General features: G+C 39.8%; 1 protein-coding gene across 1 annotated transcript in view; it reads right to left on the bottom strand.

Annotated features, from left to right (window-relative positions):
* Positions 1–8935: 8935 nt before the first annotated feature.
* The window catches only part of LOC137502919 (zinc finger protein 558-like), a 66689-nt gene continuing 63130 nt past the window's right edge, over positions 8936–12494 (bottom strand). Inside the window, exon 4 of the mRNA XM_068230119.1 lies at positions 8936–10270. Coding sequence (XP_068086220.1) covers positions 9562–10270 — 709 coding nt within the window. The 3' untranslated portion in view covers positions 8936–9561. The remainder of the gene's footprint in view (positions 10271–12494) is intronic.

The raw sequence follows: 12494 nt of genomic DNA on the forward strand, positions 1-12494 counted from the left end.
AATGCTTTAGAGTCCACTTGCATTTACTTGGAGTAGCCGTTCTGAGGAAGGCTAGTTCCAGTACGTCACAATACGTGACCGACTTCAATTGTGCGTGTATATTCTTTGTACATCATCTGTCAATATACGCACATATATAGGAAATCATATGAGTTTCAACTCTTAACAACCAACTTACCTAACGCCTATAAATTACCATCTTATATCCCTTTCGTTTTTAGTACTGTTGTTAGCCATCAGGTGATTCCACTCACCGCTCGGCGTCTCACCTGTTGGCCGGGATACGACAACATACCTGGCATTCGCAAGTCGGAAATTAACGAAGCATAAGCAGCATTATATTACAATGGAGCAGAAGCTGTTACCGATAGTGTATGCGTAATAACAATGGTCTAAGATAATAAGTGGATATCCAGAAATCGTACGAATAGAACACAAAGCATTGACTTTTGGTTTAAACACCGCAATGGCAAGTGAACGCATAAAGAGCTTCATCTTGTTCATCAATTAAAAATAGAGTATTGCAGGGGCCAGGATAATGTCGTAGCAGATGCGTTAAGCAGAAATCCGGAGGAACAATAGAAATTGATACATCAGATAGAATTAGATGATCGGGCTGAAAAATCTCTCATATAGACTTCAGAAAATAGGTACACTACAAAGAGCAGATATAAAATCAGCTGAAATTATAAACGGGCTGGATGATCAGACCGAAGAGTCACAGTTGATACAGACCTACAGTATACGATGATAAATGGAAGGCTGAACAGGTATCCAGACAGGAACCAAAGTAATGCGCGAATTGTTTTACCAACCAACCTCAAAATAATTTAATATGGCACACCCACCGAATTACTGGACATCGGGGTTGCATACCATACTAGAAAGATTCACTTGGAAGGACTAAAAGCAACAGAATTGTCAGGACATGTGACATATGCCAAAAGAGGAAACATAATACCAGACTACCTAGTGGCTATATTGTCATCAGGAGCGAAACAAATATACGAAATTGATATTTTTGAACGTTTCCCGTAACCAAGAAAGGCAGAAAATTTATCGTGGTAACTATGGATGTATTTTCCAAATAAACAGCATTGCAACCTACACAAAGAGCTAATTCAAAACAAGTCCTGCAACGTTACGTAATAGGAAGAATGGGAAAGACAGAGAAAATACTAAGTGACCATGGAACACAATTCAGTCTCAACAACTCCTTGAGGCCATTGAAGAACATTATAAATAGTAACTGAGAGGTGAAATGTACAATTACGTTACATTCTAGGCGCTTATACGAAAGGAAATGGGCCAGAAAAATGGTGCACGGCAACTTCAGGCAGTACAAATACATAAAAATTGTCACCAAAACTCAGATCAATGTAAGTTTAAAAGCCGCAGGATTATAAAAGCCATGCAAAGGAACATTAAGATGAAACAGTTATAGCTTTAAGAATTGAAACTAATTCATTCTTTACTTAAAGAAAATAAGATCGCATTGAATATGTCAATGTAGAAGAAGGAAGACGGAATCTGTCGTAGTTGTGGAACGAAATAATAATATAAATAAGAAGTTTGAGGCAAAATTGAGAACTAAACAACAGAGAAGAGCAACCTAGATACGATAAAGATCCAATTTAAATATTGATGAAAGGTGATATTGAGACCGCTGTAAGGAAGAGGCGAGAAGGCAAAATTCCGTACTTCAGGCAATATAGTACACTGAAGAGTGATTACATTAGAAATTGGAATCCATAATTAGCCTGAGAAAAATATATTTATTAACAAGAAACCATACCTGCATAGTAACAGAGACACAATTGTACACAGAAACAATGATATACAGATATACTGAGAGGCTCAATGAATATTTCAAATAAGAATTCTGCCAATACAATATTAATTTGTACTTCCATGAGCGACTGTGATATCATAAAACCCGCCTAAGTTGAGGGAGATTACCTGGGATGCCATAATGCAGGCGAGCAGCAGCAATGCATTGGGACGAGAGATGACGTCTGGAGAGGTGGAAATCAGCCGCAAGGAGCAGTATATATGAGAAATTTGCGGCCTGACACGTGAGTTACTGGACTGGTAACACGACTGAGAAAATTTACTATTATACACATCGCTATGGATTGGCCTTAGCCAGAGCGAGTTAAACCTAGAACAATAGGGTGAAAACCATAACATGAACGATCGGGCTAAGGCTGATATACACAATATAAAACAACTATATATACTATTTTAGTGATTGATATCGATCTAAAAATATTTGAAATAAAATGGCATAATGCCAATTCCCTGAAAATATTTTAGATTACTCGACTCCACAAGAAACTTAATGTCCGCTGAAAAAACAGCATAACATTTAGATATAAAAATTTGTGGCAAACAATTTGTACTAATATATTGTACCGGTTACGACCTGTACATGCATATTTTTTGAGAGATAATTGTATTTAATCATCACGCGTATTACTCCGTGCAAGCCTGGTTTGTTTACATTCAGCGGGACGAGCAAGCAAGCTGAGAATAGCTGTATGCGTGACGTAGCTGCAGGGGTTAGTTAGATCACCCGCCTGTCATGCCACGTGCCGCTGGCCTGAACTCGTATGTTCCAGATTCAAGCGTCACATCTTCCGGAACATTTGATGAAAAAAATTTAAAACACCTATAATAATTGTGGTAGCGACATGAGCAACATGTCATTGTAAAGGGAATGACATGAACGTCGCAATGCTTGAATTTCAAGAAAATCCGTCGAGGGATTCAGGAGATATCCAGCTTCACGGCATATGTGACGTAGACGTCCCCAAACCAAATATAAGGAAGGCTCAATATAGCCTGATATCTCAGTCAGTCAGTGACAGTCGAGTAGTCAGCGTGGCTCTACTCGCTGCCATTATCGTCGGAAGCTATCTTCGTGTGGTTATCACCTTGAGTGCCACGTGAGACCAACGTTGACTCACATAGCTTAATGCCAGTCGCTTTGGACTCACGCGCACTCTCCAAGTCTCAGGCCCCGTGGTGCCATACTGTCATCACACTTGACATGTAAACGTATGTTAAATGAACGTAGGTGGCCAGTACGTCATGAATCTATTCTTGGCCTGTTCATTTGCGAGTCCGATGTGGCACAACGTAGCCTGGACGTCACTGTAATATATCGACCACAAATACATTATGATGACATTTTTTATTGTTTTCAGATCGTGTCGTATACAAATAACAAAAGATTGTACTGTACAGTGTACTCATTGTTCATTGTCTCATATCAGGGTCTATAGACGAATTGAAAACATAGGGCTTAAAAATTACATGAACTTTCTAGAAAAAATATTTGTAACTTTTTATCTCATTCGCAATCACACCACAAAGTGGCACACTCCTTGCATATGAATTTAAAGTATAACAAATGAGACTTTCTGAAGAAATATAATTCAAACTGTGTTTCACAATCACACTACAAATTTGTGCACTTTGAAGAAACAGTCCAAACAGAAGAAATTTTCAAAGGCTGATCATTTGAACTTAAACTGCTGAGTGTTCTTCATGGCATATTGCCTTCCTGATTCCCGATGGATCTCTTCATAACACTTACTTCATTTTCGTCTTCCCTGCCAGCCTACATCATCCAGTCGGTGGGGTAATACCCATTTTTTGGTACTTGGGGAATGTGAAGATCTTTGATACTGGTACCTGTTAACTGTTCAACAATGTCCTCTTTGAACTGGGTAACAGATATACTCTCATTCCCAAGTTGATTTGAAATATATATGGCATTTACTGTACTTGTGTCGATCAATATCTCAATAGCCATTTTTCTGTACCATTTTACTCCCCGTCTCAGGGAAGTACTGTAGCTCTTTTTAAGATCTGGTAAATGAATGTACGGATTGCATTTTTTATATTCTATAACACTCCGTGACTTTTGCATTCTTCTGAATAGCGACCGTCTCACCAGTGTGTTTAGTTGTCAAAATTGACACGTCTCTTTTATCATGCGATTTCTGAACAACCACACCAGTGATACTTTCACGGGCTCTTGTCTCTCCTCTTGCTAACTTGCTTTAAGTAACATCGGTTGGATTATACTTCCGGTTAGATCTCAATGTTCCAAAGATATGAGTTTTATTCTTTAGTAGATCATCAGCTAATGAGACAGACGTATACCAGTGTGTCAGGAAGGTGAAAACTGTGCTAGGATACGTGGTGACACACTGGTCTCACGCGGCTTATACAGCTGGAAGGTAGTGTCAGTGGCCGCGTGAGACCAGTGTGTCACCACAATTTCGACACAATGTTATGACTACAATTTTGGCCCAAGATGACTAAAAGGTACTTTACTGTAATAAGATGCGCTAATTAATACTCTATAGTAAAAAAGAAAGAATGGCCTGGATGGATTCTTTTTTCACTGCATATGTGGCACTTAAGGTGTTATAGTCTCACTGAGGAACGAATTCTTCTAAGTCTTTATAAATGGGACTTGTAATATTTACGAGTGTTGAAGAATGAATTTTTCTCAGTCTTTATAAATGGGACTTGTAATATTTACGAGTGTTGAGGAACTCTGAATTTTTGTAAGTCTTTATAAATGGGGCTTGTAATATTTACGAGTGTTGAGGAACTCTGAATTCTTCTAAGTCTTTATAAATGGGACTTGTAATATTTACGAGTGTTGAGGAACTCTGAATTCTTCTAAGTCTTTATAAATGGGACTTGTAATATTTACGAGTGTTGAGGAACTCTGAATTCTTCTATTTACGAGTGGTGGACTCTAAAATTTCTCCAGTGATTTTTTTCAAGACTTGTTCTTGGTTCAGGGTACTTACAGGGGTTAGACAAGGCTGTAATCTTTCACCTTTGCTGTTTGTAGTTTACATGGATCATCTGCCGAAAGGTATAAAATGGCAGGGAGGGATTCAATTAGGTGGAAATGTAGTAAGCAGTCTGGCCTATGCTGACGACTTGGTCTTAATGGCAGATTGTGCCGAAAGCCTACAGTCTAATATCGTGGAACTGGAAAATAGGTGCAATGAGTATGGTATGAAAATTAGCCTCTCGAAGACTAAACTGATGTCAGTAGGTAAGAAATTCAACAGAATTGAATGTCAGATTGGTGATACAAAGCTGGAACAGGTCGATAATTTCAAGTATTTAGGTTGTGTGTTCTCCCAGGATGGTAATATAGTAAGTGAGATTGAATCAAGGTGGCGTAAAGCTAATGCAGTGAGCTCGCAGCTGCGATCGACTGTATTCTGTAAGAAGGAAGTCAGCTCCCAGACGAAACTATCTTTACATCGGTCTGTTTTCAGACCAACTTTGCTTTACTGGAGCGAAAGCTGGGTGGACTCAGTTAGAAGTAACAGACATGAAAGTAGCAAGAATGATTGCTGGTACAAACGGGTGGGAACAATGGCAGGAGGGTACTCGGAATGAGGAGATAAAGGCTAATTTAGGAATGAACTCGATGGATGAAGCTGTGCGCATAAACCGGCTTCGGTGGTGGGGTCATGTGAGGCGAATGGAGGAGGATAGGTTACCTAGGAGAATAATGGACTCTGCTATGGAGAGTAAGAGAAGTAGAGGTAGACCAAGACGACGATGGTTAGACTCGGTTTCTAACGATTTAAAGATAAGAGATATAGAACTAAATGAGGCCACAACACTAGTTGCAAATCGAGGATTGTGGCGACGTTTAGTAAATTCTCAGAGGCTTGCAGACTGAATGCTGAAAGGCATAACAGTCTATAATGATAATGTATGTATGTATGTATGTATGTACTTGTAATATTTACCAGTGATGGACTTTAACTTTTCGCCAGTGATTATTCAAAGACTTGTAATATTCACGAGTTATGACTCTAAATTTATTCGAAGTTTCCATGAGCATAGACTTGTGATTTTTGCCTGTGATTACTTAAAGACTTGCAATTTTTGCCATTGGTGAACTATAACATTATTGAAAGTCTTCATAAACATGGACTTGTCATTTCCATGAGTGTTAAAGAGTGAATTCTTGAAAGTCTTTATGAACATTGACTAGTGATTTTACTAGTGGTGAGAAAACTAATTATTTAAGGTTTTCATGAACTTTGACTTATAAATGCTGCGAGTGACGAAGGACACATTTTCGGAGTTTTGTGGGCATCAACCTCGTTATACTTGGGTAATGTGATTACCCTCAACATCGTCAGGAACCAGCGGAGGTCATCACGAGCATCGGGAAGGTCCGTCCGCACCTTGACGGAGTACTTGGGCATCTTCTGGGACGTGTTCCAGCCGGTGCGGCCTGTTGAGCTGGAGACCCGGGCCAATTAAAGGACAATATGGAAGACAACCCCCATCTACCAAGAGGTGATATGCAATTTAATATGCATTACATGAATAAACTCTTATCAGATCAGATTCAAACTTTTCTTGTAGATAGGACCCTGCCTCCTGTACCAGGCCCTAGCTATTATTCATCCAGTTTAGCCCTGAGAACTATTCCATGCTTGCGTTGAAAATAAATCTTAATGTCGGGCTCTTTTACTGGTACAATATCTATGTTATCAATATTTCTAAAAATGAACTTAACGATTCTCAATAACGCAAGCAAAATGTAACATGTAACTAACATTTACAGAAGTTCCAACTGGGTCACATTCCTTAGTTTGTTCTGCCTTTATCAACAAAACAGCGAGAACTGCCTGCATATGTATCCTTTGTAATCACCATAAAACTAAAATGAACTATTATTTAATTTAATTTCCGGGTTGAACCGTGTTGTACTTGTACGCATATCACGTACAGTTTGCCGAAGTTTCGAATACATTGCAGTATTCTTTGTCAAGGCGACTGAAATACCCCTACTCGATCCGAGGTAATCAGTCTCCCAGGCCGAAATTACACTACTAGAGTGGCCTTGATCTTGGCCTTTTATATCCTAGCCTTTCTGGCTGACGTAAGCCCTGGCTGTCTCGCGAGACTTCTGGAAAGTATATGTCACAGCCAGGTAGTGGCGGCTTGCCCGCGCTGTTATGTAATGGGGTTGCGGCCCGTGTGTTAATGTTGTGGTCTGTATGTCTTAAACTATGAATGATAAGCATCCAAGAATTACAGATTTTGTATCCTTCTTCTAAATTTATGTTGTTCGGATGTTTCTTGATTTCGATAGCCTCGTGGATTTTCCTTTCCACATTCCAAGGGATAGCTGCTAGGATCCTGGTCTTGTCAAATGATATTCCGTGCCTAGTTTCGTAGGAATGCTTGGCTACTGCTGAAATATCTGTGTTTTGGTTCTTGGTGTGGCGGATATGTTCTTATAGGCGGGTGGAGATCAGACGTTTTGTCTCACCTACATAACAAGCTCCGCAGCTACATTCAATGTGATACACTTCAGGGGCCTGTAAATCTATTGTGTCTTTTACTGGTGGTAGATAACGGGCTAGCTTACGGTGAGGTTTATAGATAGTTTTAATGTTGTATTTGTCCAGTATCTTGCCGATCCTGTCTGTAGTGTTTTTAATGTATGGCATTATCTCTGTTTTCTGGCGGTTCATTTCTTCTTTCCCGTTGTTTTCTCTGACCCGCCAGAAAACAGCTATACTGTCATACATTAAAAACACTACAGACAGGATCGGCAAGATACTGAACAAATACAATATAAAAACTATCTATAAACCTCACCGTAAGCTAGCCCGTTATCTACCACCAGTAAAAGACACAACAGAATTACAGGCCCCTGGAGTGTATCACATTGAATGTAGCTGCGGAGCTTGTTATGTAGGTGAGACAAAACGTCTGATCTCCACCCGCCTAAAAGAACATATCCGCCACACCAAGAACCAAAACACAGATATTTCAGCAGTAGCCAAGCATTCCTACGAAACTAGGCACGGAATATCATTTGACAAGACCAGGATCCTAGCAGCTATCCCTTGGAATGTGGAAAGGAAAATCCGCGAGGTGATCGAAATCAAGAAACATCCGAACAACATAAATTTAGAAGAAGGATACAAAATCAGTAATTCTTGGATGCTTATCATTCATAGTTTAAGACATACAGACCACAACATTAACACACGGGCCGCAACCCCATTACATAACAGCGCGGGCAAGCCGCCACTACCTGGCTGTGACATATACTTTCCAGAAGTCTCGCGAGACAGCCAGGGCTTACGTCAGCCAGAAAGGCTAGGATATAAAAGGCCAAGATCAAGGCCACTCTAGTAGTGTAATTTCTGCCTGGGAGACTGATTACCTCGGATCGAGTAGGGGTATTTCAGTCGCCTTGACAAAGAATACTGCAATGTACTCCAAACGTCGGCAAACTGTACGTGATATGCGTACAAGTACAACACGGTTCAACTCGGAAATTAAATTAAATAATTCTTCACACCGTGGAAGCTTCACTTCTAAGACAAAATGAACTATAGTAGCATTTCCGTTGTCTTCTTCTTGTCCTTCAATAAATTAGCTGTTGGATTTAAGATTACTTGTTATCACAAAATCGTCAATTTCATCATTGAATATAATGGTATTTATCGAAGAAATGAACGTAGTGAGAGCTTCGAAACTTAAACCACGGGAAATAACCTTCTCAACGTCTTGGCCAGGATTAGGTACGTCAATTCTCGGGACGGGCCCGAGAGATTTTCTGGCACTTTGCGCAAGTGCTAGAAAAAGACTAAATGATAAAGCTAATAGATAAGATTTCTTGAATAACATACTACCACATTCCTCACAAATTTGTGAGTAAGAAGGTGTGTTTGAAGATGAGAGGTAAGGGAAAGGTTCACCACAAGAGTGCGGCGACTTAAAATATCTTTAAGCAGTTGCTCATCAAGTGCCCTATTTCAAGAAACGTTTCACAACATTCTTTACGTCAGTTCGGGCGACATACAGTATGGATGCAAAGGTCTTTCCAAATATATATATGTATACACACACATTAAACTCATTTCCACATTCACCACATGGTGTTAAAACTCTCCAGTGTTTGCAAGTTCAGAAACTATATCCAGTTAGCTTTCTTGAAGAAACCTCTTACTACATACGTTACAAAAATGTGGGCGCTCATCAATATGCAAAAGAGAAAGTGTTCTCAAGGATTAAATTTCATAGAAATATTACTACCACATGGAATACAATAAAGTGGACGCTGTGTAAGTAAGTTTCTTGGCTAGTTGCTTTACGTCGCACCGACACAGATAGGTCTTATGGCGACGATAAGTAAGTTTCAAATAAGCGTTGTCATTTTCACGCAAGATCTACTGTGTGTATAGACAATTGCTTAACTACACGTCCTTTTTTATGAAAACCCCTTACGACGTCGTTCTCAATAATGTAGGCGACCTACAGTATGCCTTAGAGCGAACTGTCCAAGAGATTACTAGTGTAAATCTTAAGCCCACATTCGTAACAGGAATAAGACGCTCACCAGCGTGTGTGAGCAAATGTCGCCGAAAGCTCGACAATCTCAGGAACGTAAACGCTCGCTATTATATGAAAGCAAGTGATGGCGAAAACTTGATGTGTCAGGAAACTATTTAACCGCATACGTCACAAAAAATGTTAACGCCAACCAGTATGTGTAAGCAAGTGCTTTTTAAGATTGTTCTTGGTAGAAGACTTCCCACCGCATACATCACATGAATACGGACGCGTGTGTGTGCGCAGGTGTTGACAAATACTCGACTTTGTTGCGAAGGTTTTACCACATACGTGACAGGAATGTGGTCGTTCATGAGTATGGGTAAGAAGGTGACCTTGAAGATTCTGCTTGGTGTAAAACTTATTACCGCACACATCACAGGAAACTGGACGCTCACCAGTATGTGTAATGAAGTGTCTCTGAAGATTCCGCGAGTCCGAAAACTTCTTGCTGCATACTTTACAGGAATGTGGACGCTGACCAGTATGTATCAGCGAGTGTATTTGAAGGCTCTGTTTGGTGGAAAACTTATTACCGCATACATTACAGGAAAGTGGACGCTCTCCTGAATGGATAAGCATGTGTCTTTGAAGATGCTGCGAGTTAGAAAATTTCTTGCCGCACATACTACAACAATGTGGACGCTCACCGGTATGTGTTCGCATGTGTGGCCGTAAGTTCGACTTAGAAGAAAACTTCTTATAACATAAGTCACAAGAATGTAGACTATCACCCGATTGGTTAAGTATGTGTTTTTGAATATTCAGCATGGTAGAAACCTTATTCCTAGTGGGATACGTCGGCCTTTCATCAGGGTGTCCTCCAGTCAATAATGCAACATTCTCATGTCTAGAAAACAAAAAACGCAAACGTTATGACATTTTCCAAGTAACTAAATTCAATACAGTAAACAGAAGCAAGCACTATCAGTGTACCAAATTTGGTTCTGTTCTTATCAAAAGTAAATACATAGCACTCCGAATTTCAGATAGTCTCTAACGGACAATCCTTAATACTTTTCACTTGCCAAAGTGGCTATATAAGATTGCGAGTAACCACAGCACATCCAAACAATTCAAGAAAGTCCAATATGGTATTAATGATTGTGAAAATGCCTCTCTTAGTGATGTCACTTCATGCTGTATTCAAGTTTAATTGTAACTGGAACTTATCAGATTTACGATACCAAACAATACCTAATGTTTTAATGACTTCATTCCTAATCATGTAAAAAGTTGACAAGATTTATCTATCATCTACAGGGACATTGGCAAGGGATCCTTGACAATTTGAAATCCACTTCAGAGATACAAAGAACGTTCTAATTGATGATCCTTAGCTTCTTCAACTGAGGTAGTACCTGTCAACCGGTCGTCAATATAAAAGAAGGGGATGAGATGGGTAAGATTTTCTGCGTTCATCAGCTAGTTGAACTAGAAATCTCGTAGCGAGGAAGGGGGCAGAAGATGTAACAGCAGTAAGGTGACAGTCCTTGATATCTTCATCAGAGGATTTATGCCACACAATTTTTTTGGAATTCTCCTGTGATCGGGATGTATTAACACACTTCTGTACATATTAGCAATAACAGCTGAAACATCAACAAGATAAGTTCTGAACCTTAAAGCAATAAAGATAAAAATCATGATGTTCCGTATTGAACTGTAACACAATTAAATTGAAATAAAAATAATGTATTTCAACCTATTCAATGCAAATAAATAAGAAATGTAGTATTACATTTCTATTTAATTATAAGCGGAATCGGTACCGGTTTCGACCCCATATCTGGGTAATCATCAGCCGAATAAAACGCAAAAAACAATGCATAGATAAATAATAAATTAAAGAGTGAGTCTTTCACAAAAACAGTTGAAGAAGCAAAATAGGTTAATGGAGATTAGCAGTGTGCAATTTTAAATCGTAAAATCTAGAAGTAGAAAGTCAGTCACTTATAAGAAGTAAAACGCAATCTTCTGAATAGCACAACACATGCAAAGTTCAGCACTGTCTCATAATGTTTACAAGAAGAGGTGAAAAGTTAAATGAGCCAGCATGCATATATTATCAGGCGCGAAGTCACAATATAATTTAATGAATATGGAGTCACAAAATTGTCTACAAGTCGAAGACGAGTGGCTTGATCGAAGCGAATTGCTAGCTCCTGAAGATCAGCGCAACACACTCAATGTCCGGCACTGTGCTTTCAAATGCCGACGGAACTCGGTGAATAGCTTGATGAACCAGTCTGTAATTGTATCGGTTCTTTAGAATCTACAAGATCCTGTTTACGTACTTCAATTATATTAAATTGTATTATATATATGTATTTTGAAACGGGAACGCCCTGCGAGCATTCGCGTTCATGTATTTCTTGAGAGGAACTCGCTAACACCCGGCTGTATGCATTCAAAACGAGCGCCGAGCGCGCAGGCATTGTGGGGGACAGCATGCAAGCAAGCGACTCCCAGCCAAGGCCAAGTGACGTCACACCGAAGGTTCTCTTCGGTTCTATAGCATTTCATCACGAACGGAAGGTTAATTCATAATTTCGAGAACGTCACCTGGTGGGCAGGGACAATAAATGCCACTAGCGAAACTTTCATTAAAATTGGCGGAAGGATGGCCGAGATATGAATTTTTTAAGATGCTCACATTTACAGTCACGCCGTCCGACCTTCGGCAATAAAAGGAAGTCGCCAGCCTTGCGTGAGTCAGTGTGTACTGGATGTCAGAGAGAGAGAGAGAGAGAGAGAGAGAGAGAGAGGGAGAGAGAGAGAGAGAGAGAGAGTGTGTGTGTGTGTGAGCAAGCACATCGTCGTGAACCAGTCGCCTCGCTATGTGATACGGTGCGTTATTCTGTCCGGCTGGCTGAGGACAGGGGTTCGAAAGTAAGTAATACTAGTGTTGAAAGCCTTCTCTGTGGACTCTAACTTCGTGTGTAAGCGAAAGCTTATTCTCAGTCTGTCGAGCCGTGTAACTTCATTTCGTTTGTGAACTGTGTAGTTGAAGAGACTGTACGTTTTGAAATTGTGCTTAAAGGACTTAGGGCATAAAGACTGTGCTTAATTGT

This window comes from Anabrus simplex, chromosome 13 (assembly GCF_040414725.1).
Source record: "Anabrus simplex isolate iqAnaSimp1 chromosome 13, ASM4041472v1, whole genome shotgun sequence".
Taxonomy (NCBI): Eukaryota; Metazoa; Arthropoda; class Insecta; order Orthoptera; family Tettigoniidae; genus Anabrus; species Anabrus simplex.